The following is a 27,980-nucleotide window of genomic DNA, read 5'->3' on the forward strand; positions in this document are numbered from 1 at the left end:
CACTCCTATAATACCAGCATTTGCGGAGGCCAAGCAGGAGGATCGCTTGAGCCCAAGGGTTCAAGACCAGCCTGGGCAACATAGTGAGACTCCCATCTCTATTTTTTAAAAAAAGAAGAGGCCGGGCACGGGCACACCTGTAATCCCAGTACTTTAGGAGGCCAAGAAGGGTGCATCACCTGAGGTCAGGAGTTCAAGACCAGCCTAGGCAACTATCGTGAAACCCCGTCTCCACTAAAATACAAAAATTAGGCATGATGGTGGGCACCTGTAATCCCAGCTACTTGGGAGGCTGAGACGGAAGAATCACTTGAATCTGGGAGATGGTGGTTGCAGTGAGCTGAGATTGTGGTGCCACTACACTCCTGCCTCGGCAGCTGAGCAAGGCTCCGTGCCCCCCAAAAAAAAAGACCAGGGCTGGAATCCTGCTGTCAGACTCACTGGCCACATGACCTTGGGCACACAGTGCTGAACTTCCCTGTGCCTCAGTTTCCCCATCTGTAAGAGCACTGAGCTTACAACAGCAGTGAGGATACAGACAGGAAGATGGGGTGCACGCCCTTCCTAGTGTTTAGATGGAGGCTGGTGGCAGGAGCTCTGCCACTTCAGGCCACCCCCACCCAGGTTTATGCATCTGAAGGGTACAGCTCTGAGGGTCTCAGCAGTCAGGGTGCACTCTCTCCCCGATGACTGGCCCCACTATCCCCAGCCTTCACCATCCTCAGGGCCCAGGGAAGCTGTGTCCACCAGGGACAACAGACCCAAAGTGTTCACTGCCCATGCCCTGGTGGCCACAAACAGGGTTGAGCAAGACTAAGCACGAACTGGCCCCTGGTGCCCAGCAGTGAACAGGAGTGACCATTGGCTCTGCATGGAGAGGACTATGCTGAGCCCAAGAAGCCAGTCCCAAGGCTGCATACTGAAAGCCTGCACTGACAGGACCTTCTTGAAACGACCAGACAGAGCCGGAGAGATGAGTGGTTGCAAGGCTAGGGAGGGGTGGGAGGGAGCAGCGTGGCCATAAAGAACATGTCGGGGTCTCATGGGGGTGGCACTGTCCTGCGTCTGTATCGGTTCAAGGTCCTGGCGTGACTGTGCACTGCAGTCTTGCAAGATGCTACCACTGGGGACGCTGGGTAGAGGGTAACGGGACCTCTGTGTTTCTTCCTACAACTGCAGGTAAATCTACAATTATCTTAAAACTAAAATTTAACTTTATTATTATTATGATTTTTGAGACAGGTCTCTGTCTTACTGCACCCAGGCTGGAGTGCAGTGGCACAATCTCGGCTCACTGCAATCTCCACCTCCTGGGTTCAAGCGATTCTCCTGCCTCAGCCTCCCGAGTAGCTGGGACTACAAGCATGCGCCACCATGCCCAGCTAATTTTTGTATTGTTAGTAGAGACTGGGTCTCACTCACTATGTTGGCCAGGCTGGTCTCGAACTCCTGACCTCAGGTGATCTGCTTGCCTCAGCCTCCCAAAGTGCTGGGATTATAGGCGCGAGTCATTGCGCCCAGCCATTATTATTCTTTTTAGAGACAGGGTCTCCCTCTGTTACCAGGCTGGAGTGCAGTGGCACCATCTTGGCTCACTGCAGCCTAGTCTTCCCAGGCTCAGGTGATACTCCAGCCTCAGCCTTCCAAGTAGCTGAGACCACAGGTGCACACCACCACACCCAGCTAATTTTTCAAGTTATTTGTAGAGACAGGGGTCTCCCTATATTGCCCAGGCTGGTCTCAAACTTCTGGCCTCAAGGGATCCTCTCACTTCGGCCTCTCAAAGTTCTGGGATTATGGACCTGAGCCACCCAGCCTGGCTAAAAGTTTAACTTTAAAAAATTAGATTAGAGGCTGGGCGCAGTGGCTCATGCCTGTAATCCCAGCACTTTGGGAGGCCAAGGCGGGCGGATCATGAGGTCAGGAGATCGAGACCATTCTGCCTAACACAGTGAAACCCCGTATCTACTAAAAATACAAAAAAAAATTAGCTGGGGCCGGGCGCGGTGGCTCAAGCCTGTAATCCCAGCACTTTGGGAGGCCGAGGCGGGCGGATCACAAGGTCAGGAGATCGAGACCACAGTGAAACCCCGGCTCTACTAAAAATACAAAAAATTAGCCGGGCGCGGTGGCGGCGCCTGTAGTCCTAGCTACTCAGGAGGCTGAGGCAGGAGAATGGCGGGAACCCAGGAGGCGGAGCTTGCAGTGAGCAGAGATCGCGCCACTGCACTCCAGCCTGGGCAACAGCGTGAGACTCCGTCTCAAAAAAAAAAAAAAAAAAAAAAAAAAAAAAAAAAAAATTAGCTGGGCGTGGTTGTGGGCGCCTGTGGTCCCAGCTACTTGGGAGGCTGAGGCAGGAGAATGGCGTGAACCTGGGAGGCGGAGCTTGCAGTGAGCCAAGATCGTGCCACTCACTCCAGCCTGGGTGACAGAGCGAGACTCCGTCTCAAAAAAAAAAATTAGATTAGAAATCAGAAATTGAATGAAAGGGGATAGGGTGGAACCCAGGAGAGAGCAGACATCCAGGACCTGCCTGGCCCCAGAAGAGAAGGGGAGGCTGCTCTGCCCCCACCCTGCTTCTCTGTGAGTGGGCTGCAGGGTGGGGGGTAAGGGGTCTAACTCCTACTGCTTCCCAAGCCTGTGTGTCAGACAGCACCCCCTTCTCCAAACAGCCTGGCTTTGTCCCCTGGAGCCCTAAATAACAACAACAACAACAATAGCTGACATTTATTGAGTTCCAGCCCAGGCAGGGAGGGCAAGGCAGAAACAGCACCCAACAGGACTGGGCGCGGGGCTCACACCTGTAATCCTAAAGCATCAGAAAGACCCAGGTGGGAGGATCACTGGAGCCCGGGGGTGGAGGCTGCAGTGAGCAGGTGGAGACTGCAGCATGGTGACAGAGCAAGACGCTATCTCAAAAAAAAAACCACCCACACCCACCCACTTCCTGCCAGGCCTAACCCCTGCGGCCTCCAAGCGCCAAAGGAAAGCTCTTCCGAGGTGGGGTCGCTGGGAGGAGGGGGAAGCTCAGGTTACAGAAGAGCCTGGGAGGGGCTCAAAGACGCCCATCCTGGAAGAGGCCCCAGCACTGACCTCCGTGGGGATGGAGATGAGGAGGATGGAAAGAGTGTCTTCCTCCAGCATCTTCCTGAAGGTGAAGGAGGGGCACCTTGGGGTGTCTGAGATTGTCACCCCCGCAGAACCCCAGGTAGCTGGGGTGTGCTGTGGGGGAAGGGGAGGATCCCAGAGGCCCTGAGCCCAATGGAACGGATACAGACGGGACCAGATGGCCTCAGAGCTCCTCTGTGGGGCTCCCTGGAGCTATGAAGACCCCATTTATCCAGAGTCAGGTCGGGGCCTGAGCTTGGGCTGCCCCAGGTGGGAGACCCCTCGCCCCGTACGGAAGGAGCCCGTGGTGGGAGGAGCCTGTGGTGGGAGGGGCCGTGTGGGGTGAGCCCGTGGTGGGAGGAGCCTGCGCTGGGAGGAGCCTGTGGTGGGAGGGGCGGTTGCGGGATTGGGGGCAGCCTGAGGTGGGAGGAGTCTGAGGTGGGGGGAGCCCGTGGTGGGAGGAGCCTGTGATGGGCGGGGCCTTGCTGGGCGGAGCCACCCCCTCCTCTGCACTGGGTGGGCCGTGTGCCGGGTCACGGGGCCCTGCCTCGCTCCCAGATTCCTCCGAGGGATTCCGAGGAGTGCACTAGGACTGGGGGGTTGAGCAGGAACCCCCTCCCAGTCACCTGAGGCTCTTGCGCCCCGCCGAAAGCCGGGGGTGCGTGGGGACGGGAACCCCACTTGGAGCCCGGCTCTTGGACCAGCCACCCGAGGTGGCCCCCAAGCCGGGGACGCGGGCCCCCAGAAGTCTGGGGCTCCCCAGGAAGCGAAGCGGATGGAAGATTCCTCGGCTCAGGGTCCTGGGTCCCCACCCCCCCGGCCCTGGGCAGCAGCGTCACAAAAGCCCGTGGTCCCCAGGGCAACCCGCGGAGCGCGGAGGGAGGCTGGGCTCTGGGAAGTCCGCGCGCGGCTCCGCTTCGGAGGCAGGGCAAGTGGGCGCGGGTCTGGGGCGGCGGCGGGGGCTGGGAAAGGAGGGCTGGGGGTCTCAGGAAGGTAAGGGGCAGGCAGAGCGGCCGGGGAGGTGGGCCCGGGCCAGGGGAGCCTAGGGGAGTGTGGTGGAGGAGGTAGGGTGCGGGCACCTGGTGGTCTCAGGGAAGCGGGCCTGGGACCAGGGGTGTGAAGGAAGCAGCGAGGGGTTCGGAACCGCTTTCCAGGGCTCACGACCAGCCCCTCTGGGTTTTCCACCTGGGCAGCTGCTGGAGACTGGAAGACATCTCTGGAACAGAGGCACGATTTCCCTCCAGTGGTGAAACCCGCCCCAGCCTCCAGCCAGAGCAGGGCTTAGGCCTGGCGTCCCGGGGTCCTGCTCTCAGCTGGCACCTCACCCTAGACACACTCCCTGCTGTCCGAGGGTCCTGTTCTCACCCCGCTGCCCCAGGAAGGTCAAGGGTCGTCCGTTTGGGCGTGAGGCAAACATGGCTGCACCTACCTGTGTGGCCTTAGGGAACTCACACAACTGCTTAGCTCTCATTTGCGGTTCATCCCAGGCCCTGGTGGCTGTGACAACCTGAGATCTCCAGGGTTGCTGGGAGCCGGGGCAGCAGCCAGGGTGCGGCTTGCTCTCAAGGGAGCTGCGGCAGAGGCTGGGGCCACAGCTGCACTCAGCCGGTGCACCCACAGACAGAGGGTCAGCCTCGGCTCAGCACTGGGCTGAAACCCTGGATGAGGGCAAGAACCAAGCGTCTTAGCCTCAGGCTCCGTCTGGGAAACGGAGTGTTGCTTGTGGGGTCCGTGAGCTCACCAGGGACAGGGTCCCGGGTCCACAGGGAGGGCCCACAGCGTAGGAGGAGGGCTGCTCCTCCGGGTCCAGGCCTGGCCGCCCTCCTCCCACGCTGACTGGCCAGCTGGCCTAGCCTTTGGTGAGGCCCGTCTCTGCTCTACGACTGCGGTGAGGCGTAGAGAGTCCCCACGGAGAACCGGAGCGGGAAGATGGCCCACGAGTGTCCCTAAGGGGGGTTCTGGGCTGCTTAGGACCACGCTGTCCCCTCTCCACGGCCCTGAGGGTGCCAGCACCCCCTTTCAGTACCAGGGCTAGGAACTGGGGCCCTTGCCAGGCCACAGGTCAGGGCTGGGGTTTCTGCCCTGGCTGTTCCGGCCAGAAGTCCGCAGTCCTAGCTCTTCCCTGTCCTGTCCCGCAGGCCACCGGTTGTCAGTAGAGGTTTATGCTCCTCAGCATAAACTGTGTCCAGATCTGTAGCCTGCCCATCCGGCCCTCCAGGCAGCCTCTTCCCAGCGAGTTGTGCCCCCGAGGAAGGACAGAGGCCCAGCATGGGGGCAGTGGGCTGAATCCATCCCCCGAGCGTGCCACGGCCCAGGGGAGGCCAGCCCGCCTGGCAGTTGACACCCAGCCCTCCCCCCAGCTCCCAGATAATGAGCTCCCACATGGCAGGCCTGGGCCTAGACAAGATGAAGCTGGGCAATCCCCAGTCCTTCCTGGACCAGGAGGAGGCAGATGACCAGCAGCTGCTGGAGCCAGAGGCGTGGAGGACCTACACCGAGCGCCGCAATGCCCTGCGTGAGTTCCTGACTTCGGACCTGAGCCCGCACCTGCTCAAGCGCCACCACGCCCGCATGCAGCTGCTGCGTAAGTGCTCCTACTACATCGAGGTCCTGCCCAAGCACCTCGCCCTGGGCGACCAGAACCCGTTGGTGCTGCCCAGCGCCGTGTTCCAGCTCATCGACCCCTGGAAGTTCCAGCGCATGAAGAAGGTGGGCACAGCTCAGACCAAGATCCAGCTCCTGCTGCTCGGGGACCTGCTGGAGCAGCTGGACCATGGCCGTGCTGAGCTGGACGCCCTGCTCCAGTCGCCGGACCCACGGCCCTTCCTGGCCGACTGGGCGCTGGTGGAGCGGCGGCTGGCGGACGTGTCGGCCGTCATGGACAGCTTCCTGACCATGATGGTGCCGGGACGGCTGCACGTCAAACACCGCCTGGTGTCTGATGTCAGTGCCGCCAAGATCCCGCACATCTGGCTCATGCTGAGCACCAAGATGCCCGTCATGTTTGACAGAAAGGAGTCGGCGGCCCACCAGGACTGGGCCCGGCTTCGTTGGTTCGTCACCATCCAGCCGGCCGCCTCGGAGCAGTACGAGCTGCGCTTCAGGCTGCTGGACCCGCGGACGCAGCAGGAGTGCGCCCAGTGTGGCGTCATCCCCGTGGCTGCCTGCACCTTTGACGTCCGAAACCTGCTGCCCAACCGTTCCTACAAGTTCACCATCAAGAGGGCCGAGACCTCCACGCTGGTGTACGAGCCCTGGAGGGACAGCCTCACCCTGCAGACCAAGCCGGGGCCCCTGGAGGGGCCCACCCTCAGCCACTCTGTCCGAGAGATGATTTTCTAATATTTATCCACTAATAAAGAGGAGTGTAAATGCACATACGGAATTAAAGACACAAACCTATTTATGTTTTAAAGGCAGCAGCCACTAGTGTTTTTCCTGGCTCAAAACATGCCAAGCCCCAGGCCAGACCTCCCACGACAGCTGAACCTGGAGCAAGAAGTGCCAGCCCCTGAACCTGGGGGCCTCCTCCCATGACGAGAGCTGCTCCACAGGGCGGTCCCAGCCCCCGCCTCTCCTCGCCACACCCATCACCATGACTGAGCTCCGGCCTTCCTCACCCACCTTCCTGGCTTGGGGGCCTCCCTAAGGGGATGACACTTCTAGGCCGCAGTGCGTCCCACCACCCCAGCCCAGCCTTGAGTGCTCATTAGCACCCCCGAGGAGGCAGTGATCTCTGGCTGTGAGCAGCTCAGCTGTGCCCCTCCATGCCCCGCCCACCGTTTGTTCCTCAAGGGCCGTCCCAGCCCCGAGCTCCCTCTCTCCTCCAAGATCAGCTGCTTTTGCTAGGCGTCCAGCCTCTGCTTCCCCCCACCGCTCACCTTCAGGACCACAGCTGCCCCTTCCTCCGAGAAGCCTTCCCTGGCTGCAGGCTGGTGAGGTCCCCAAGTCCCCTTTGCTAGAGGTGCCTTCTCATCCTCTCTGCAGGCACTTCTCAAGCTATTGCAAACTACTGTCTATTTCATGACGGCCCAAGAATAGATGTGGTCTTCAAGGCAGGGCCCATCCAGCACACCAAGGAGGCCACTGTCCTGGAGACTCCATGCTGTGCCCCTCCCTCCACGGACGCCCAGAACCTCTTTTCCCACAGTGACCATAGCCCCCACGACCATCTGACCCCCGAGCTGGCTCTGGGAGACCACGGGAGCCCCTGTGGATGCAGCCACGAATGGGCCAGGAGCGGAGGGACCCCAGCTCACAGCGGCCAGGGGGTCCTGGGGAGCAGCTTCAAAAGTGGGACCAACAGGACAGTCAGGGCTGGTGGCCTCAGGGACTTTGGACTTGGCCAGTCTGGTGACACCAGAGCAGCTCCGGAGCTGTGGCCTGTCCTCACCACACCAGGCACCGGCTCTCCCCTCCTGACACAGGCAGCCCAAGCCACCAGCCCTGCAGGGGGGGTTGCCGCCCTCCCCACGCCCCTGCACCCAGCACTCTGCAGTGGGCCCTCGACGGCCTCCACGGCCGCGTCCCCAGCACAGTAGCCATCCACTTTTGCCCCCCAGCCGACCTCAAAACACCCAGGAGTGAGAAGAGCTTTCAGAGTGGTTTTATCATTAAATTAATATCTAATCACATAATTCAATGATATAAAAATTGGAATGTAGAAGGTGGGGCAAGCCCCTCCCTCAGGACTGGAGGCAGCAGGAGGGGCAGAGCTGCCCTGAGGCGGCAGCGCTCGAGAAACAGATGCAGCTGAGCAGGCTGTCCCGGAACGGAACGCGGAGTCCAGGGTGGAAGCATCGCCCCGGCCCCCCCGAGCCCACCGCGCAGCCCGTGGGAAGACTGCAGGCTTTTCACATTTCAGAGGGCAGGGTGGGGCGGGGTGGCCCTGGCTTTGGGCTGCCGTCAGCAGCCCCTGAAGGACACAGGTGGTGGTGGTGGGAAAAAGGCCCCTCTGCCAGGGGGCCTCCTTGTCCTGAGCTTAGGCTGAGGTCTCTGTTCCAGTAACAGATGCTGGTTTTTTTTTTTTTTTTTTTTTGAGACAGGGTCTTGCTCTGTCACCCAGGCTGGAGGGCAGTGGTGCGATCAGAGCTCGCTGCAACCTCTGCCTCCTGGATTCAAGCGATTCTCATGCCTCAGCCTCCCAAGTAGCTGGGATTACAGGTGCACGCCACCACGCCCAGCTAATTTTGTATTTTTAGTGGAGACAGGGTTTCACCATGTTGGCCAGGCTGGTCTCGAACTCCTGACCTCAGGTTATCCCCCCGCCTTGCCTTCCCAAAGTGCTGGATTACGGGCATGAGCTACCACGCCCGGCAGGATGCTGGCTTTGAGTTCATTTAAATACAGAATAAACCTGAACTCCACAGACGCCATCCAGAGTAATCACAGGTGGCATCGAAAGGTCAAAGGGCAGCCTCCATAGGGTTTCCTTCCTGGTTCTGAGACTTCCCAGGGACAGCAGAACTACCGTGCGCTGGTCCCAAAGAAGCTCCTTTTGGCCACCCTGAGAGGTGTCCTTGTCCCCAGATGCCCAGGAGAAGCAGGGGTGTGGGGACCGGCCCTCGCCATTCCTCCTCCTCCAATCTGCCCACTTCCCGCCCCAGGGAGAGCCCGAGGCCAGGAGGCAGGCTGGCCCAGGCAGGCTGATGGTGGAGGGCGGTGGGGAGGTTGGGGGGCCCTGGACTTGCCCTCCCAGTCCTGGCAGCTTGCGGGTGGGGAGGGCTCTTCAGGAAGGCATAGTTGGCCTCCTGCAGACGCGCACCTGGCCGGCAGGCACGAGGCTCTGCTGAGCCTCACAGAAGTCCAGGAGGCTACGCCAGAGGGGGCAGCAGCGCAGGAGAAGGTGGTCTCCTATGAGGGTGGGAGTCAGGCGGGAGTCAGTCAGGGTCAGGTGAGAGATGTCAGGGTCAGGTGGGAGGGATCAGGGTCAGGTGGGAGGGGTCAGGGTCAGGTGGGAGGAGTCAGAGTCCAGTGGGAGGGGTCAGGGTCAGGTGGGAGGAGTCAGGGTCAGGCCGGAGGAGTCAGGGTCAGGCCGGAGGGATCAGGGTCAGGTGAGAGATGTCAGGGTCAGGTGGGAGGGGTCAGGGTCAGGTGGGAGGAGTCAGAGTCCAGTGGGAGGGGTCAGGGTCAGGTGGGAGGAGTCAGGGTCAGGCCGGAGGAGTCAGGGTCAGGCCGGAGGGATCAGGGTCAGGTGAGAGATGTCAGGGTCAGGTGGGAGGGATCAGGGTCAGGTGGGAGGGATCAGGGTCAGGTGGGAGGGATCAGGGTCAGGTGGGAGGGATCAGGGTCGGGAGGGATCAGGGTCAGGTGGGAGGGATCAGGGTCAGTTGGGAGGAGTCAGGGTCAGGTGAGAGATGTCAGGGTCAGGCGGGAGGGATCAGGGTCAGGTGGGAGGGATCAGGGTCAGGCGGGAGGAGTCAGAGTCAGGCGGGAGGAGTCAGAGTCAGGCGGGAGGGGTCAGGGTCAGGCGGGAGGAGGCAGGGTCAGGCGGGAGGAGGCAGGGTCAGGCGGGAGGAGGCAGGGTCAGGCGGGAGTCAGGCGGAGTCGGGCGGCTCTCCAGCCCAGCCCTGGCCCCACCTGTGTTCCCACCAGGAAGAGCCCAGCCCTGCCCTCACCGATCAGGCAGAGCCCCTCCTGGGCCCGCGTGACAGCCACGTTCACTTGGTTGGGGTCCACAACGAAGCCCAGAAACTTCTTGAGCCAGCTCTTGGTGGGCCGCTGGTCCAGGTCACTCTTGGCACAGGTGCGGACGGTGCTCACCAGCACATAGCGCCACTCGCTCCCTGCAAGATGGAAGGTGAGGCCCTGCGGCCACTTCGCCCACCCTCCCGGCCCCACCCATGAGCCCCCAGCCTCACCCTGGCTCTTGGTGATGGAGGACACGGCCACCCCAGTGATGCCCTCTCGCCGAAGGGCCTTGCTGATCTCAGAGGCCTGCGCGTTGTAGGGCGTGAGGACGGCGACGTCCTGGGGCTCTATGGTCCTCCCCAGGGTCAGCTGCTTGGTGATACGGACCTGAGGGGCCGAGGGGGCAGGTGGAGCGGACCCTGGTGCCTCTCCTGCCCTCCTCCAGGAGGCCCTCCCTGACCTCCAGGCACCAGACACTCACCACCTCAGCCACCTCCTCCAGGTTGGCCTTGGAGTTCTCATTCCCTTCATCCGTGGACACCAGCAGGCTCCGCTCGTGGCCCTGCACGTGGCCAAAGATGACAGGGCAGCTCTCCTTGCCAGCGTGGCCCAGGACACTGGGCAGCCTCTTCAGGTCCTGCCACGTCTTCAGCCTGCTCTTGTAGAATGCCACTGAGGGGAAGGCACAGATGCCCTCGTGCTGCAGGCAAGGATGTGAACTGGTCAGAGGTGCCGGAGCTGCCACCTGGGGCTGTGGCCGCCCAGGGGCTGCAGGTGGGCTGGGGGCTGAGCGGGGCGGGCTCACCATGCGGTACTGAGTGTCCAGCATGTGTGCGTCCTCGTGGTACCGCTCAAACAGAGACCGGTCCAGACCCAGGTTTTGCAGCCACTCGTTCTTGACCACAGGCCGCAGCTGCTTGTGGTCTCCAAGAAGAACCACCTAGAGGAACAGGCAGGCCTGGCCCTGACACTGCTAGACCCAGAAGGACCCCAGCCCCACACAACGCCCACGTCTGCACACACAGGGTGCCTCAGGTGCGAGACTGTGCCAGGGACGCCTGCCCGTGCTACCCACACACCCCGCCCCACCAACCTTCTCGGCCTGTGGGAACCGCACCAGGGGGATGAGGGTTTCAGGTTCTGTGGCCATGCCTGCCTCATCAACAAGGATCTGCCTCACATCCAGGGTTTTGAGGCTGGCGGAGGCTGCACAGGAGCAGGTGCAGAGGATGACCTCGTGCCGGTCCAGCTCGAACTTCCGAGCCTCCCACAAGACCTTCTTGTACCTGACAGGGACACTGCCTGTCACCCCAGGGCCCCCACGCTGCAGGCAGCTCCACCCCCGGGCCCCTGCCACTTACAAGACCAGGTCCTCCCTGGAGAAAGGCTCCCCGCTCTGCAGCCGGGTGTCAAAGGCCTTGATTTCCGACGAGTACGGGTTGGGGGCCTGCCGGATCCGATGGTGCAGGGTGATGCTCCTGGCGGGCAGAACACAGTGAGCCCTGTCCACGCAGGCCCATCCCGGGGGCAGAGTTCAGTGAGACCCACCTACACAGGGCTGGCGGGACAGCTCGGCCCCACCCGGCCCAAGCCCCAAAGACAGCGGGCACACCTGAGGCTCTGGTTCGGCCTCCCCTCCCGGGGGTTCCTCCTGAGCAGCTTCCTGCTGCCCGGGCGCGGCACTGGGAACTCGCTGGCCTCGGCCTGCTCGCTGTACACCCGGAGGGGCCTCAGCTCCATCCTTCTCAGGAGCAGTTCTGAGGGCAGTGGGGGGACGTGAGTCTAGCCCCACGTGCCAGCACCCCAGAGACCCCCACCGCCGACCCCGGCACACCTGCCAGGACATCCACCGACTTGTTGGAGGGGCCGCAGTACAAGATGCAGGGACCCCCCAGCTGCGTCTCCCCATGGGGGGAGCCTCCGGGCTGCACCTGCTCCTGGTTTGATTTATGAAACCAGAATATGATGTGGAGGCCCACAATCGTCTTCCCTGTACCTGCAGCCGGAGAACAGGAGATTGTGGCCCAGCCCCGGGGTCCCTGTGGCCCAAGGCAGCCCAAGGCAACTCCCCCTGCGTGGGCCCTACCTGGCGGGCCCTGGATGACTGTGAGAGGCTTCTCCAGAGCCTCCCTGACCGCCCTGTTCTGGCTGGGGTTCAGCTTGTGGCGGCTTCCGGGGATGTCATAGGTCTGCCGCTCCAGGAACCTGCTGGGGATCACTGAGAGCCGGGCGGCCTCCCTGAGTACGCACGCAGGGTGGGGTTGGGGGTCAGAGGGGAAGCTGGAGGGGTGGAGCAGACCTACCTCTGCAGAGGGGCTGCGGGACAGGCCGGCCCAGTGCGATGCTGGTGACCAGCGGGGACGCCTCCTCTAGCCCACGCACGGCTTCCTCCTTGCGGCTGGGGGTGAAGGCAGACACTGGAAAACCAACAGGACTCCCAGGAAAGGGACTGCTGCCCCACGAGGCACCCCCCTCCCAGAAGGGAGGAGCCAGGGGTGGTCCCCCAGCCCAGCCTCCGTTGGTGGAAGCCACTCACAGATCAGGAAGCTGCTTGGGCAGCAGCTCAACGGTGAACAGGGTGCCCGGCCTCAGCACCTCTTCTGGAACCTTCTCCATGCCCATGTGGTGGATGAAGAGGTGCACCTGTCTGGGAGCCTCCTGCCGGTCTGCCCGGCGCTCCTGGTCCCAGTCCTCCGTCTGCCCATGCGCCACCCAGGTGTATGTGCCGGGGTCGACACTCAGGCCAGGGCGAAGGCTGCTGGGCCCGGGGTGTGGGCTGGCCGTGGGAGCCGGCAGCCCCTCGAGCCGGATGCAGAGGTAGCAGCAACTGAGGTTGATGTCGACACAGTTCTCCTCGAGGAAGGCGGCCTCCAGGCGGAAGGCGCCCTGCAGCTGCCCCTGCGGCATCCGTGACACATCCCAGGAAACACTCAGGTGCTGAAGTGTGACAGCGTCATTCTCGGCAACTGCACCAGTGGCCGACTCCAGAGCGCAGAATGGCTCCCACACACAGGCGTACTCATCCACGTCGCGATAGCGGTCCCGCGGGGCCTGGTACACGTGGCCCAGGAAGCAGTCTCCAGGCCGCTCCACGTGCTCCAGGCAGAGGCTGAAGCCGGGTGCCACAGTCCAGAGCTGAGGGTTCGGTACCAGGAAGCCGTGCTGCAGGCTGGCGCCGAGCTGCACCTGCAGGGTGTCCCCACTGCCCAGCTCCCGGGCCACCTCCAGGAAATGGCCACAGCGGCTCCGCTGCACCTGCACCAGCCCCCGCTGTGGGGACGCCTCACCCTTGTCCTGGATGAGAGCAGCCGCCTCCGGCCAGCGCTGCAGCTCCACCAGCACCAGCAGCTGCTTCCACAGAGCCGTCTCCACGGCCCAGGTGTGTGGGTCCAGCACAGTGCCAGGCAGTGGCAAGGGCGGGCCGGATCCCTGCACTGAGTAGACACGGCGCCGCCACAGGAGCTGCATGCCCGGCCGGCCTGCCAGGGCGCGGGGGTGCTCGGCCAGCTGCAGGGAGCTGTAGGGGACGGGGCAGGGGTCGGGCAGCGTCTCCCGGTTGCTGGGGAATTGCAGCCGGAAGCAGCGGGAGCCTGCCTCCACATCCACCACGAAGCCCAGCTTGTCCAGAGGCTGGGCCTTGAGCTGCACGGCCAGGTGCAGGCTCCGGGCCCGCCGCTGATAGCTCTGGGCAAGTGCATGCTGGAGACTGAAGCCCTGGCAGAGCCCATCAATGTCCCTGGCAGAGTAGGCGGAGCCCCCATGGCCCAGTGCCAGCAGGATCTGCCGCTGCAACACCACGTCCAGGTACCTGCGGATGGGCGAGGTGGCCCATGTGTACCATTCCACCTGCAGCGAGTAGTGACCACCCTGCTGCCGGTGGCCCCAGGTGCAGCGGCCGAACGCCGAGCGCTCCAAGGCCTTGCGGAGGTCGCGGCCTGCAGGAGCCAGGAACGGGTGCATGTCGTCCGTGGTGACTAAATCCACCATCTGCTCATAGTCCTGAGTGCGGGCGGCGAACTGGACCTGCTTCCAGAGGGAGGCCAGGAGGTGCAGCTGTGTGTTGGGGGCGCTGCCCCCACTGCCACGCAGGTGGTGGCTGAGGTGCAGTGACAGGGGCACCCGCTCCCCATGCTTCTCACACAGGGCCTTGAGCTGCTGGCTGTGGGGTGCTGGCTGCCACCGCAGAGGCGTGACCGTCCGTGTGCGTTCGCTGCCCACAAGGAACTCTGCCACGAGCCTGTTAAACTGAATCATGTACTCCTTCACCATGATGTGGGCCGCGCGGAAGCCCAGGGTGCTGTCCTCGTCCGGCTGCTCGTAGAAGCAGTCGGACTGCAGGCGGTGCCGGCGCAGCAGCCGAGAGAAGTAGCACGCGGCCACGACACAGGCGTCCACAGAGTCCAGGTGGGCTGGCAGCTCACGGCCGGCACCCGGGTGCTGCCTGATCACCTGCTCTGCCTCCTCGTAGGACAGCTGGCGGTCAGAGCGGACCACGGAGGGTGCAAAGTGCAGGCTCTTCAGCTGGCCACTGGCTTTCTCCATGGTGAGGAACAGGGAGATGGCCAGGCGGTCCCGGCCCGGCAGGAGGCTGAGGATGTCCTGGCAGAGGCTGGCAGGCAGCATGGGCACTGGTTCCTGGCCAGGGGCATAGAACGCAGCACCCTGCCTTCGGGCCTCCACGTCCAGCACCCCGTCCCTGGGCACGAAGCTGGCAACATCAGTGATGTGCACAGCCACCTCGCACCGGGGACCCAGGTCTCGGACACTGAGGGCATCATCGAGGTTGCAGGCGCCCTGGGGGTCCACAGTGAAGGTCAGGAAGGCGCGGCAGTCCTCTCGGCGGCCGGCAACCCGGCCAAGCTCCGTTTGGTATTTCTGCAGTGCCTTGGTGATGGCAGCCAAGTCCGACGGGGGCACCCTCAAGCTGTACTCCAGGCCAAGGATGCGGAGGCCCTGCTCCCAGGTGCTGGCCTCAGGCAGCACCTCCCGGACGATGCCCAGCGGGTAGTAGAAGCCTGGCCGCCACAGGACAATGTGGACCCAGAAGAGCCGGCTGTGCCGCGCCTCCGCCGTGAGCCTCTCAAACCCCACACGCTGCAGCCGGCCCTTCCGGAGGCCGTAGACGGGGACCCGCGATGGGTCCTTCAGCTCGGCCACAAAGATCTTGGTCACGGAGCCATTGATGGGGACCATGATGCGCGGGTCCCACCTGTCCATGCGGCACACAAACGCCAGCTCCTGCCGCCGCCTCTTCAGCACGCCCAGCACGCGGCCCCGAAGCCGCCCCTCGGGGGCCCTGTCTCCCGAAAGGAGCTGCACCAGCACCTCATCCCCGGTGAAGGCCATCCCACAGTCCAGGCGGCCCCTGACCGGGATGGGGCCCGAGGAGGCGTCGTCCAGCGGGATGGCGGACGCCCGCTCAAAGGTCTCCTGCACGAAGGTGCAGTGACGGTACCGCCCTGGCTCCGCACGCAGCAGCTTCCGCAGCGCAGCCGGGGGCAGGTTCTCGTACAGCCGGGCCTGCCGCGGGGACTCTGGCCTGGCGACGGTGTCCAGCAGCCCGTCCTCCCCGACGGTCACCATCACCTTCTGGCTCTCATCCAGCAGCTCCCGCAGGATGGCGTCGTCAGCGTTGAGCTCCCCGTCCCACGGCCAGAAGTCAGCCTCCGCGTCCTCGGGCTCCGTGGACTCCAGGCCTGCCGCAGCGGCCGCTCCCACCGCCCAGGCCCCGGGCGCCGCGTCCTCCTTCACTGCTTCTCCTGCTGGCGCTGCCGCAGCCTCCGTCTGCGCTGTGGTTGCCGTGATGTCACCGGAGGCTGGGCTCAGAGCCTCATCTCCCGGCTCTGCCTTCACTGTGGCCGTCACCACAGTCGCTGGTTCCTCGGCCGGGTCCCCTGCTGGCTCCGGGGCAGCCTCCCAGTTCCCCGCGGCCCCAGCTCGCGTGCCTCGGGGGAGCCAGCGCCGTCTCTGCGCCACGCCCTGCTCCACCTGCTCCATGGACAGGCCCTCGGGGCAGACGCTGTGCCGTTCCACGCACTCGCGGATGAAGCTCTCCCAGAGCTTGCCACAGGCCCCGAAGGAGCAGAGGGCCACGGCGTCCCCCACCACCACCAGCTGGGACTGGGCGCGGGTCAGGACGGTGTTGAGCACGCGGGCGTCGGTGAAGAACTCGGGGGCCGGTGCCCCGGGGCTGAGCAGGCTCTGGCAGGTGTGCACCGTGCTGAGCACCACCACCCGGAACTGCCGCCCTGCAGAGGGCACGCGGTCAGGCTGGGCACGCCGGACGGTGGGACCGACCCCACGCCCGCCGATGCCAGGCTGAGTGGGCCGAGCCACCCGGGGCATCCTGGGGCAGCTGGCAGCACTCGGCCCCGCTGGTCACCCACCTGGCAGGATCTCAAAACTGCCCACAGACACCTGGCCTAGGTCCCGCCTCCTCAGCTCCTGCCTCAGCGCACCGACCTGAAGACGAAGCAGGGCCGGGGATGAGCGCCAGACGCAGTGAGGACTCCGCCACCCCCGACCAGGAAACGGCACCCCCACCAAGCTCCAGACACCTCCGGGGCCGAGCCCCACATCAGCCCTGGGAGGCAAATACTGCGGCCCCTCTTACGGATGGCGTCACTGAGGCAGCGGGCTCATCCGTCAGCCGGCAGCCTCCCCTCCCGCAGCAGGGGTGCCGTCGGGGGCTGGCCGGGCTCACCTGAGCACCGTGGGACACGACGCAGATGTGCCTCTGCTCACGGACACCCCAGCAGCTGGGCCAGGTGTTGTAGGCCTCCTGCACCTTCTCGACGGCCTGGGCAATCTCAGCCAGATTCAGCCAGGACGTCGTAGATATGTCCCGGTCTGGGCTGCCCGCCACGTGGCAGAACATGAGTGGGTAGTGCCGGGGGTGGGGCGGAACCTTGCCCCTGGCGTGGATGGGGTTGCCTTTGGCCACGTAGAAGTGCCGGGAGACGAAGCTGACAATGGCCTCCGTGCAGCGGTAGTTCTCATGGAAGACCAGGCGGCTCTGCCGTGCCACCTCGTGCGTCTCCTGCTGGTAGTACAGGAAGAGGCGGTGCAGCAGCGTGTGCTCGGCCGCCCGGGCCCTGGCAACACTGAAGAGCCGGGGCGTGACCTGCATGTGGTCGCCTGCCAGCACGAGGCGGGTGCCGCGCGAGGCGTAGGCCAGCGGGGTGAGGGCCTCACACTCCAGCATCTGGGCCGCCTCGTCGATGAGAATGTGGGAGAAGAAGCCGACCGGCACCCTGAGCTCGCGGGCCTGGGAGGTGGTGGTGACCACCACCCGGTGCCGTGCCAGCTCTGCCCACGTGGGCGGGCGGAAAGCCTGGTGGTCGTCGGTCAGGCAACAGTATTGCAGCGTGACCGGGTCCGTGTGGCTCGGTGGCCGGTCCGCGTACATCACACGGAGAGGAGTGGCCTCGGGGTGGCCGCCGCTGACGTGGCTGTGGAAATACTCCCGGATGTAGATGTCGGCAGCGCTGTGTGAGGGGAGGAGTTCATGGGCTTCTTGCTGGGGGCCTCAGTGCTGTCCGCTAAAGCACCTACTGTGTGCCCAGCCGAGCTGCCCCTGAGCACAGCCCTTGTCTGGCTGTCAGAGGTGAGCAGCAAATGCTGGTGTGGACTCTCAGGAGTCCGAGGGGCAAGAGGCCACGGAGGGCTTTGGGTAACACCTGGGCGAGCCCAGCAGCCCCTCTGACACTGCAGACACCTGCCTCCCAGGCCCCCAGAACCCCTAATCCAGAAATCAGCCCGGGACGTATGGCCACTGTCCCAGGCTCTTCCTCCCACTCCCCACTGTGCAGGGATGGGGAGGCCCCGGTCTGGGCAGCTGGTGGTGGCAGGGACCCGAGGAAACCACATAAACCAAAGGGGAACTTTGTGGTTAGGACAAAAATCTGTGTTTCTATAAAAACCAAAAACAAGATTCATCTCCAGGAACTGCTGGGTGGACCATGCTGCAGCCTTCCCCGTGACTCTCTCTTTGGGCCAGGGCCCCGGCAGAGGCACCCAGCTCCTCACCTGACAGCAGACTTGGTCACCCTGCGTGCCCTGAGCTGGGTCTGATAAAGCCAAAGTCCAAGGCTGGTCGGCTACAGGGAAGGTCCCTGCAGAACCAGAGGACTGCAGCATGCTTAGGGGCTGACTGCCTGCCCAGTGTCGGCTTGGGCTGGGCGTCAGGTGACGGGGGGCAGGCCAGGCTCGGGCTTACCTGTTGGTGTGTGTGCAGATGAGCACCTTGGCTTGAGGCCTCCGGATGACCTCGAGGGAGGCCATGGCCAGCGTGTAGGTCTTGCCGGTGCCAAAGGGGCCATAGATGAGCAGTGGGGGGACACGCTTCCCATCCCCAGGGCCCCAGCCCGCGATGAGCGCCACGGCCAGCTCCTGCTTGCGGTTGCCACGCCGCAAGGGTGGGACAGACCAAGGTCTGGGCAGGGCACAGGTGGGCAAGTCAGGCACCACCAGCTGCTCCTCAGGCAGCGTGTCCACTGCCTGGTGCCAGAGGCGGAAGGTCATCGGGTCAATCTGGAACTGCACCTCCAGGACCAGACGGGCCTCAGGCTGCAGCCCCAGGGCCAAGCAGCAGCGGGCGGGAAGCAGCAGCCACAGCACCTGCTCCGAGCTGGCCCGCTTCTCCAGCCGCACCTCGAACACTGCATTGTTGGGTGCGGGGACGGGGGCCACCAGGGCTGTGCTGACCGCCCGGCCCAGCAGGAAGCCCTGGTCTGTGTCTGGCATCAGGGACGGGGGGACGGGGACCTCTGCGTACAGTGCTCCCGGAGGCGCGAAGAGCATGTTCAGCGCTGGCGTCTGCAATGCCGTCTTCAGGAACACCGGGCCCCGCAGGGTCAGCCTGGCAGGATGGCCTGGGTCAGGTCATGGGGCCACAGCTGCCAGCCCCACTGCCAAGTCCACGCCCCCATCCGCTCCTGTTGCCCCAGCCGCTCCCGTTCCCCCAGCTGCTCCCGCTACCCTCAGCCGCTCCCGTTGCCCCAGCTGCTCCTGCTACCCTCAGCCGCTCCCGTTGCCCCCCAGCTCACTTGGCCACCAGCTGCTGCTGAGCTGTCTCCTCCTCATAGAGAAACTGGTGCATCCTCTGCCGATAGTTTGTTGGTGAGATGGGGCCCGAGGCCAGGCCGCTGCGGTTGAACTCTAGGGCCAGGGCAGGGTCCTTGTACTTGGCCATCAGGGCTGTCTGCTCGGCCGTCCGCTCCACGGCAGGCACCACGTGGCGGTTGCCAGTGTGCCAGCGCTCCATCTCCTCAGGGTGGCCGAGCGCCAGACTGCTGTAGGGTTCTGGGTGACGCCCCTGGCCCAGCTGCAGCCCCAGCTTCCGCAGCAGCACCGGCCGGCGGCCAAAGTCGAAGACCACCCATTGCTCAAAGGTGCCAAAGGAGGCGGCCTGCACACTCACTCCGACCTGGAAGTCGGCAGCGGAGCTGGGCAAACGGAAGCGCTCACCCCGTGCGTAGAGCCGGCCTGACGGGAGGCCGGGAGCCACCAGGGAGAAGTTGGCTCCAGGCTCCTGCTTCAGCAGGGCCACATGTAGCAGGGGTTCCTGGAGAGGAGGCCGGACAGTGAGGAGGGCCCAGGACTCCCCCCGACCCTCCCGAGATGCAGCCTGGCCAGTGTAGCCCAAGTGCAGGGTTCAGGTCCCGGCCCTGCCACTTCCTGGATGGAACGCAAGCAGGTCACCCGGCCTCTGTCAACCTCAGTTTCCTCCTGTGCTAAATGGGGGTCGCTGAACCTTCCTGGGGCCCTTGTGGATGTTCCGTGGGGCAATGTGGGCAGCTTGAGGCCTCACCACCCACTCTCCAGGTGCCAGACCCTGGTGAATCCTTGTTTTTGTTTTTGTTTTTGAGACGGAGTTTCGCTCTTGTCGCCAGGCTGGAGTGCAAAGGCATGATCTCAACTCACTACAACCTCCGCCTCCCGGGTTCAAGTGATTCTCCTGCCTCAGTCTCCTGAGTAGATGGGATTACAGGAACCCACCACCATGATGGGTTTACTTTATTTTATTTTTATTTATTTATTTTTTTATTTATTTTATTTTTTTTTTTGAGACGGAGTCTTGCTCTGTCGCCTGGGCTGGAGTGCAGTGGCCGAATCTCAGCTCACTGCAAGCTCCGCCTCCCAGGTTTACGCCATTCTCCTGCCTCAGCCTCCCGAGTAGCTGGGACTACAGGCGCCCGCCACCTCGCCCGGCTAGTTTTTTGTATTTTTTAGTAGAGACGGGGTTTCACCGTGTTAGCCAGGATGGTCTCGATCTCCTGACCTCGCGATCCACCCGTCTCGGCCTCCCAAAGTGCTGGGATTACAGGCTTGAGCCACCGCGCCCGGCCTACTTTATTTTATTTTTATTTTTTGGATTTTTAGTAGATAATCCAAATACCAGGATAATTTTTTTTTTCTTTTTTTTTTTTTTTTTTTGGATTTTTAGTAGAGACGGAGTTTTGCCATATTGGCCAGGCTGGTCTCAAACTCCCGACCTCAAGTGATCCACCTGCCTTGGCCTCTTAAAGTACTGGGATTACAGGCATGAGCCTCGGCACCTGGCCAAATACTTGTTTTAACCCGTCTACTCTACAGAGTAACCCTACCAGGGCAGGACTCTCCCGGGCCCCCTGTCTGTAGGTGAGGAGACTGAGGCAGAGAGGCTAAGGGACCTGCCGCAGGTCACGCAGGCGCTAAGTGGTGGTGCCTTGGTATTAGCTCCATGACCTAGACTCTCGACGTCTGCCCAGGCTGAGGTCACCACTTCCCCAGGGCTCCCTCCGCCCAGTCGAAGCTGCTCTCTGCTCACCTCAGAGTGGACGGCAAACGTCCAGCTGTACTGGGTCTTCCTCTCCTGGGCCTGATACATCAGGGGCTGGTTGCAGGTGACACGCACTCCATCAAGGGTCTCTGTCAGCTGTGTGGAAGTCTAGCCTTCAGCAGGAGGCCTGGACCCCACCCCACCCACTGCCAGCGCCCACTTACCACAAGGACCTCACTGCTGCTGCGCTGGTACTCGGCCAGCAGCCGCTCCTGGTAGGGCACCAGCCCATCCTGCCAGGCCGCCTGCCCCCGCAGCTCCACAGCCCGCCTGCGCTGGATCCACTCCTGCAGCTCCTGTGCTGAGTGCGCCTTGGTGCAGGCGTCGCCATACTCACAGAGGTCAGGCCTGGGGGACAGGGAGGTCGGCAGGGCTACACGGAGGCACAGCCACCGTGCTGAGTTCAAAGGCCGGGACCCCCTCAGCCCAATGCTGGCCTCTGCAGGGAGCAGGGGCTTTATTCGTCCCACCCACTCCTGTGCTCCGGGACAAGGCCTGGCTCAAGCAGTTCCCAAACATGAGCCTCCCTTATCCAGGTCCTCAGAGGCCACCGTGGTTTCAGCCCCCAGCAGGTGGCAGGGAGGCCACCGTCCACTGAACCTGGGAGCCTCTGGCTCTGCCTACAGTGGGCTCATGCCCCACCCCAAGCTCCTGCCCCGGGCATCCTTACTTTGGGCAGAGCTCGAACTTGGAGAGTCCTGGGGGTGGGGAACGGTGCTCCCAGGGCACGGCCTGGTCGAAGGCCACCATCTGTGCGTGTTCCGAGGATGCGCAGTGGTTCTCAAAGGCCTCCTGAGAGTGGCAGGTGACCAAGCAGGCCGGGCAGTACAGCTGGGCCCCAGGGGGCTGGCCGAGGGGGACCGTGCGCCCGTCGCCATTAGGGGCAGGGTGTGTGAGCAGGTCCCCCCGCTGGAGACCACCCAGCTGCTCGGCCTCCCACACAGCCATCTCCACGGCGCTGTGTGCGAACTGGCAGCGGGACTCCCCACGCCAGCATGGCTGCCCGCGCCCCACAAACCTGCAGTAGGCGGGAGGCTGGCCAGCCCGGGGCTGTGGCCTCACCGTCACAAACTGTTGCTTGCGGCGGCCCTCAGCGCTCACATGGGCCAGGAGGGAGGGGCAGGCTCCGTGCTCAGGGCACTGCCCCTGGGGGTCCACGCGACAGACACGTGGGGGGCAGCGCCTGAAGCAGAGGGAGCAGAGCAGCTCGAAGCGGCCGCCAAACTCTGTGAGGATGGCATCAGCCGCCCGGCCTGCCCCTCCCTGGGCCCCACCGCCCTGCACCTCTGCCTTCAGCCACAGGCGCTGGAGGTTGTGCTGACGCTCAAAGGTCCAGACCAGGGCTTCCTCGCGACTGCGGGCAAAGGTGCACCGGTTTCGGTGGCGCCGGCAGCCGAGCCCAGGGCTATAGTAGCGACAGACTTGGTAGCACAAGGGCCTTGGGAAGGTGGGCCGGCAGCCCACCATGCGCCAGACCTTGCTTTTGGTGGCCTGCTTGAAGCGGGCCAGCAGGATCTCGTGGGAGCAGTCATGCTCCACCCTGCGGAGGACGTAGGTGCTTTCATTGAGCCGCTGGGTGCAGCGGGAGCAGCCCAGACACAGGTCCACCAGGGCACACAGCCGGGCCAGGGACGGCCCCCTGGTGGCCGCGGGGCTGTTGGGCAGCAGGCTGGACCCTGGAGGCGCCACCTCGAACACCAGCTTGGCTCTCCGGGACAGCGTCCGAGGCTCCTGAGCTCACGGGTCCACGTGGTCCACTAGGACTGTTGGCCACGGTTCGAAGCCTGCGACAGAAGGAGCAGGTGAGACTGAGACTGAGGCTGGGGGACATCTGCTCCACGCCCAGCTGAGAAGCATGGCCCCTCCACCAAACAAGGAGCTGGGGCTCTGCCCACCCTGAGGCTGAGGCCTTGGCAGCAGCTGTGTCCTGTCAGGGAGTCAGGACTCACTGACCCGGACACAGCCAGACCCTCCCTCCTGAAGGGTCTCAGGCCCCGCCTAGAAGGAGCCAAGGTGGCTGCTTGTGGAGCCCTGGAGGGGGCAGAGCCCTTGGCACAGTGCCGCCCCCAGGAGGTCGCACCCCTCTCCCCCAGCCGGGGGTCCTGTGCACCCCAGGGCCTCAGGCTCCTGACTCTTCTAAGGACACAGAACCTCCTTTTCTGTTAAGTGACCACTGGCCCCAGGAAAAGAGGTCCCGACATCTGCACCTGGGGAGGGGCCTCAGGGAGAGGAGGGTGCAGTGCTCACCAGAGCTCAGGGTGTCAGGAAGAGATGGGTCCCCGGGTCCCCACTGCAGCTGAGATGCAACAAGAGGAGGAAGTTTAAAAGCAACAGACTGGAGGCAGACTTGAGTATGAGAACCCAGCACTCCCCGGGGACCCCTCTGAGAAAACATCCGAGTCTGCCGTCCAAAAAGGACAGGAGCTGAGACCCCAAAATCCTGCGCTCCCAGTGGGTGCACAGACCACAGGGCTGGGGCTTGCTGTGGAGCACGCCGGTCCCGGGCGGGCTGCACTGTCCCGGGCTGGGTCTGCGGCTCCTGGGACCCCGCACCCCCGGCTGCACTCGCCCTCCTGGACCCCTGCGCCCCCGGCCCCGCCACCCTGGGACCCCGTGCTCACCCTCCTGGAGCTGCCCCTGGACCCCCGTACCCCCGCGCCCCCGCCCTGGGACCCCTGCGCTCACCCTCCTGGAGCCGCCCCTGGGCCCCTGTGCCCCCGCCCCTCCGCCCTGGGACCCCTGTGCTCACCCTCCTGGAGCTGCCCCTGGACGCCCGTGTCCCCGCCCCTCCGTCCTGGGACCCCTGCGCTCACTCTCCTGGAGCTGCCCCTGGGCCCCCGTGCCCGCGCCCCTCTGCCCTAGGATGCCTGCGCTCACCCTCCTGGAGCTGCCTGCCCTGCCGAGCCTGCCCAGGAGCTCTCAGTTTCGATTCTGCCCTGGGCACTGACGCCGATCGCGGAAATTACCTCACCGCCCCCCGCCCCGCCCCGCCCTGCCCCGCCTCCAGCGACAGCTCGGCCCCCACTGCGAGGGAACCTCGGGGAAGCGCCAGCGAGCGAAGGGCGCCCCTCCCTAAAGGACCAGTGCCGTCGGAGGCGGGGATGGCTGGGGGTGGAGACTCCTTTCCCGCACCCCTCCAGGGCCCCACGCCCCGTCCAGCCCCTTTACACACCAGAGACGCCCCAATGGTGTGCCAGGCGGAGGGGGTGAGACCCTTCCCGGCCCTGGACGGCAGGAGGGCCTGGTGACTCCATCAGCCCTGGAGAAATCCAGGCTCAGCTGACCTGGAAGCCTGGGTCCTCTGACCGGCAGGACCTGCCTGTGGCCCTGGTGTTGCTCCGACCCCGAGTCCCTTCTGTCACTAACCAGGATATGGCAGGAATGGCCAAGTGGCCGCCGGGTCCCAGAGTCAGCACGCCTGGCGCTTTGCTCTCTGGACTGGCTCTGGGTCAGCCCTGTGGGGAGGCCCCATGGAAGAGCTGAGGCCTCCAGCCCACCTGCAGCTCGAGTCCCAGCCCCAGCCTTACTGCCATCTCAGGGAGACCCTGAGGCCTAACCCTCCCACCTAGACCACGCCCAGCTGTTAGATGTCTATGTTGTTTAAAATAAACATCCAATTAGCCAGGGGTGGGGGCGGGCAGCTGTAGTCCCAGCTACTCAGGAGGCCGAGGCAGGAGAATTGCTTGAACCAAGGAGGTGGAGGTTGCAGTGAGCCGAGATTGTGCCACCGCACTCCAGCCTGGGTGACGGAGCAAGACTCCGTCTCAAAACAAATAAATACATAAAATAAACATCTACGTTGTTTTAAGCCACTGAGCTTTGGGGCGATCTGTTCTGCAGCAGTAGGTAACGGACAGTTATGCTGCCCCTGAAACAAGGAAGCAAGGCTGCCATGCAAGGCCAGCACCTCGTGGGGAGGGCTGGGCTGGGGGCTCACAGCTACCTCGGGAGGTCGGCTGGGTGCGCCGTCAACCACCAGGGAGCCTCTCCGCAGACCAATCACGTTCGAGCTCCTCGGAGAGGGCGGGACCGCCAACCACCAGGGAGCCTCTCCGCGGACCAATCACGTTCGAGCTCCTCGGAGAGGGCGGGACCGCCGACGACAGCAGCCCCAGGGGCCGAGCGGGCTCCGCGTGCACACAACGCTGCGAGAACTTGTGCGGAACGCCGTGTTCCTGCATGGGGAGGCTTCACATCACACAAAGATGTGAGTTCTTCCTAAATTAACCTGCAGTCTCACGGTGGACACGCTGACTTTCACGTTCATTTGGAAAAGCATTATTACATCACCAAGCAACGCTGGGCAGGACTTTGGTTTTTTTTTTTTTTTTTTTTTTTTTTTTTTTTTTTTTGAGACCGGGTCTCAGTCCATCGCCTGGGCGTGAGTGCAGTGATGCCATCACAGTTCACTGCAGCCTCGACCTCTGTCTGACTCAAGCAGTCTTCCCACCTCAGCCTCCTGAGCAGTTGGGACTACAGGTGCACACCACCACAGTTAGCTATTTTGGAGTTTTTTCTATGTTTTTCAGAGATGGGGTTTCTCAATGCTGCCCAGGCTGCTGTTGAACTCCTGGGCTCAAGCAAACCACCCACCTTGGCCTCCTTGAGTGCCAGGATTACAAGCGTGTCCTGATGCCCAAACCAGGATGATGACTAAAAAGGAGTCACAGCAGGTGCTGGCACGACTTACTAAACACACACCACACTGCAAAGTCACTGAACCCGGTGTGGATGCGCAGGTCCAGGGCAGAACAGAGAGTCCAGAAATAGAGTCACACTCAGGAGTCTGGGGTGGGATGGAAGATTGGCTCTCGGCCAGGCACAGTGGCTTACACCTGTAATCCCAGCACTTTGGGAGGCAGAGGCAGGGGGATCACCTGAGGTCAGAAGTTCGAGACCAGTCTGGCCAACATGGCGAAACCCCATCTCTACTAAAAATACAAAAATTAGTCAGGCATGGTGGCGCACACCTGTAATCTCAGCTACTCGGGAGGATGAGGCAGGAGAATCACTTAAACCCGGGCGTCGGAGGTTGCAGTGAGCCGAAATGCTGCCACTGCATTCCAGCCTAGGTGACAGAGTGAGACTCCATCTTGAAAAAATAAAAATAAAAATAAAGAATGTCCCAAACCCAAAACACTGACGATGCCAAATCCTGGTGAGGACGTGGAGCAACAGGAACTCTCATTCATTGCTGGCGGGAGTGTGAGGTGGTGCCTCCACTGGCAGAAGACACTTTAGTAGTTTCTTACAAAACTAAATACATTCTTACCACACAACTAGCAGTTCTTACAAAACTAAATACATTCTTACCACACAACCTAGCAGTTCTTACAAAACTAAATACATTCTTACCACACAACTAGCAGTTCTTACAAAACTAAATGCGTTCTTACCACACAACCTAGCAGTTCTTACAAAACTAAATACATTCTTACCACACAACCTAGCAGTTCTTACAAAACTAAATACATTCTTACCACACAACTAGCAGTTCTTACAAAACTAAATGCGTTCTTACCACACAACCTAGCAGTTCTTACAAAACTAAATACATTCTTACCACACAACCTAGCAGTTCTTACAAAACTAAATACATTCTTACCACACAACTAGCAGTTCTTACAAAACTAAATGCATTCTTACCACACAACCTAGTAGTTCTTACAAAACTAAATACATTCTTACCACACAATCTAGAAGTTTCGCCCCTTGGTATTTACCCAAACCAGTTAAACGCTTATGTCCACACAAAAACTTGCATGAGGGTTTTTAACAGCAGCTTTACTCAAAATTGCCCAAACTTGGGAATCAGCCAAGACGTCCCTCAGCAGCTGAACGGTGCACTGTGGCCCATCCACACAGTGGCATGTCACAAAGCACTCCACCCTCTGCGGGGACTCTGCCCTCTGGAGTGCCCTGGGCTGGACAGGGCTGGACAGGCCACAGCCCATTCCCCACTCCTGTGTCCTCAGCTGAGGAGTGGCCAGTGCTGCAGTCGGCCACCAGGGACACTCAGTGGGTACAAGACATGACCCCTTGTAGGTCTGCATCTTGTGGCCTCTGAAACCCCATGAAGTATCAGGAGCAGGAGGTATCATGGTGGGATACTGAGGGGTATAGCTCCCTTCAGGGCCAGAGGGGATGATGGGGGTGATTGGGCCGTGTGAGCAAACGGGAAGGGTCACAGCGTAGAGAATGGGTAGCAGGAGGGTAGGAAGGGCCAGAGGTGGGAGTCAGGTAGTTCTATCGACCCGAGAGAGATGGAGGGGGCCTGGCCTCACAAGAAGGGAATGCATCGTGGATGTGAGGTTGCAGGAAGATGGGCTGAGCCAGTGGGCAGGTGTTGGTGCTCCCCTCCCCCATGGGGTGTGATGGGGACTGAGTATGGGAGGGAATATGGAGCAGGAGCTCTGTCTCGTACGCATGGAATCTGAGGAGCTGACAGATGGCCTGTGGGGAGGGTGGTCCCGTGCCAATGTCTGCTGGAAGGACATGCCTGTGCATTTGTCAGCTCTGGGCTGCAGCAGGGCACAGGCGTGGGAGAGCAGCCATGGCAGAGGGGAAGGTTTCAGAGTGGACTCTTGCAACCAGCGCCCTGTGCCCCTCCAGCCACCACCCCAGATGGCACCCAGTGACCCGGCTTTCGACGCCATTCTGCCTTGAGGGAAGCGTCCAACTTTCCTAAGTGGAACCACACAGTGTGGACTTCTGTGTCTGCCTCTTGCTTGGCCGTGAGTCTGGGAGGCCGGCCTGTGGCTGGTGTGCAGGTTCCTATGGCCCTGGGTGGACAATGGCAGCAGGGAGGGGAACAGCATCGGTGACAAGGCGGCTCTGGGACTGAGCCCTGGGAGAGGGGAGCAAGTGCTCCCCTGGGGGTGAGTCTGTTGAGCTCCTGACTGGTGGTTGCAGGCCCCTGTGCCGCTGTGACCTCTCCTTGCCCGTGGGTGTGGTGCCTCCGACGCCAAGGCTGTTCTTACTATCGTCCTCCAGCGACTTGCAGGACACCCTCAAAACCCTCACCAGGCACCAAATTGGCTGATGCTCTTGATCTCGGACTTGCCAGCGTGCAGAACTGCAGAAATGAATCTCTGTTGCTTGCAAGCCCCCCAAGCCTGTGGTATTTGGTTGCAGTAGCACTAATGACTAAAACAGCCATGATCCTCCCAACAGGCCTGTTGACAACTCCGACGGGTACTGGGGAGAGGCGGAGAAGGGCACAGAGCACCTGCTGTGATGAAATCAGCTTTGACCTCGGGACACCCTGGAAGGGTCCTGAAGCCCCCAGGCTACTTGGAAGGACTAAGCATGTGGGTGCGAGTGGCCCGGGGCGGGGGTGGCAGCCGGCGCTGTTTGCATTGGGCATGTTTATAGACTTGATTTCTCTCCACACTTCATTCCAAGAGATAGACACTCAAAC

At 62.4% G+C, this 27,980-nt stretch overlaps 2 protein-coding genes across 8 annotated transcripts; one reads left to right on the forward strand and one right to left on the reverse strand.

The window, feature by feature from the left end:
- Positions 1–2,981: 2,981 nt before the first annotated feature.
- Positions 2,982–6,523, forward strand: FNDC11 (fibronectin type III domain containing 11). Of its 3 annotated transcripts, none has more exons than XM_077948175.1 (2): positions 2,982–3,154; positions 5,469–6,523. In XM_077948175.1, the coding sequence occupies exon 2, from the start codon at positions 5,479–5,481 to the stop codon at positions 6,448–6,450; it is 972 nt and encodes a 323-aa protein (XP_077804301.1). In that variant the 5' UTR covers positions 2,982–3,154; positions 5,469–5,478; the 3' UTR covers positions 6,451–6,523.
- A 1,175-nt stretch (positions 6,524–7,698) lies between these two features.
- HELZ2 (helicase with zinc finger 2) lies at positions 7,699–23,533 on the reverse strand. 5 transcript variants are annotated; one of them, XR_013400122.1, is made up of 21 exons: positions 23,438–23,533; positions 22,808–22,856; positions 21,231–22,344; positions 20,725–20,908; positions 20,549–20,656; positions 18,786–19,303; positions 17,957–18,598; positions 16,442–17,225; positions 16,125–16,200; positions 12,275–15,986; positions 12,042–12,136; positions 11,825–11,956; positions 11,573–11,734; positions 11,351–11,495; positions 11,100–11,216; positions 10,832–10,944; positions 10,544–10,678; positions 10,220–10,438; positions 9,969–10,125; positions 9,726–9,893; positions 7,699–8,961 (listed from the first exon to the last, which is right to left on the reverse strand). XR_013400122.1 is itself a non-coding variant. In XM_015148602.3 (21 exons), the coding sequence occupies exons 3-21, from the start codon at positions 22,025–22,027 to the stop codon at positions 8,837–8,839; spliced, it is 8,469 nt and encodes a 2,822-aa protein (XP_015004088.3). In that variant the 5' UTR covers positions 22,028–22,344; positions 22,808–22,856; positions 23,438–23,533; the 3' UTR covers positions 7,699–8,836. The 5 variants fall into 5 exon arrangements, 4 of the variants coding, with proteins under 4 accessions (XP_015004088.3, XP_077808317.1, XP_077808316.1 ...); XM_015148602.3 differs by having other exon boundaries at positions 10,832–11,024; XM_077952191.1 differs by having other exon boundaries at positions 10,832–11,024; positions 23,310–23,472.
- Between the last annotated feature and the right edge of the window lie 4,447 nt (positions 23,534–27,980).

The sequence above is a fragment of the Macaca mulatta genome, chromosome 10 (genome assembly GCF_049350105.2).
Source record: "Macaca mulatta isolate MMU2019108-1 chromosome 10, T2T-MMU8v2.0, whole genome shotgun sequence".
NCBI lineage: Eukaryota > Metazoa > Chordata > Mammalia > Primates > Cercopithecidae > Macaca > Macaca mulatta.

Coding starts and splice junctions, on each gene's coding strand:
- FNDC11 (XM_077948175.1), top strand. CDS start 5,479: ATGAGCTCCCACATGGCAGGCCTGGGCCTAGACAAGATGAAGCTGGGC.
- HELZ2 (XM_015148602.3), bottom strand. CDS start 22,027: ATGGTGGGCTGCCGGCCCACCTTCCCAAGGCCCTTGTGCTACCAAGTC. Junction 20,657..20,724: donor GCAGCAGTGAGGTCCTTGTG/GTAAGTGGGCGC, acceptor ACTTCCACACAG/CTGACAGAGACCCTTGATGG. Junction 11,025..11,099: donor TCCAGGGAGGACCTGGTCTT/GTAAGTGGCAGG, acceptor TGTCCCTGTCAG/GTACAAGAAGGTCTTGTGGG.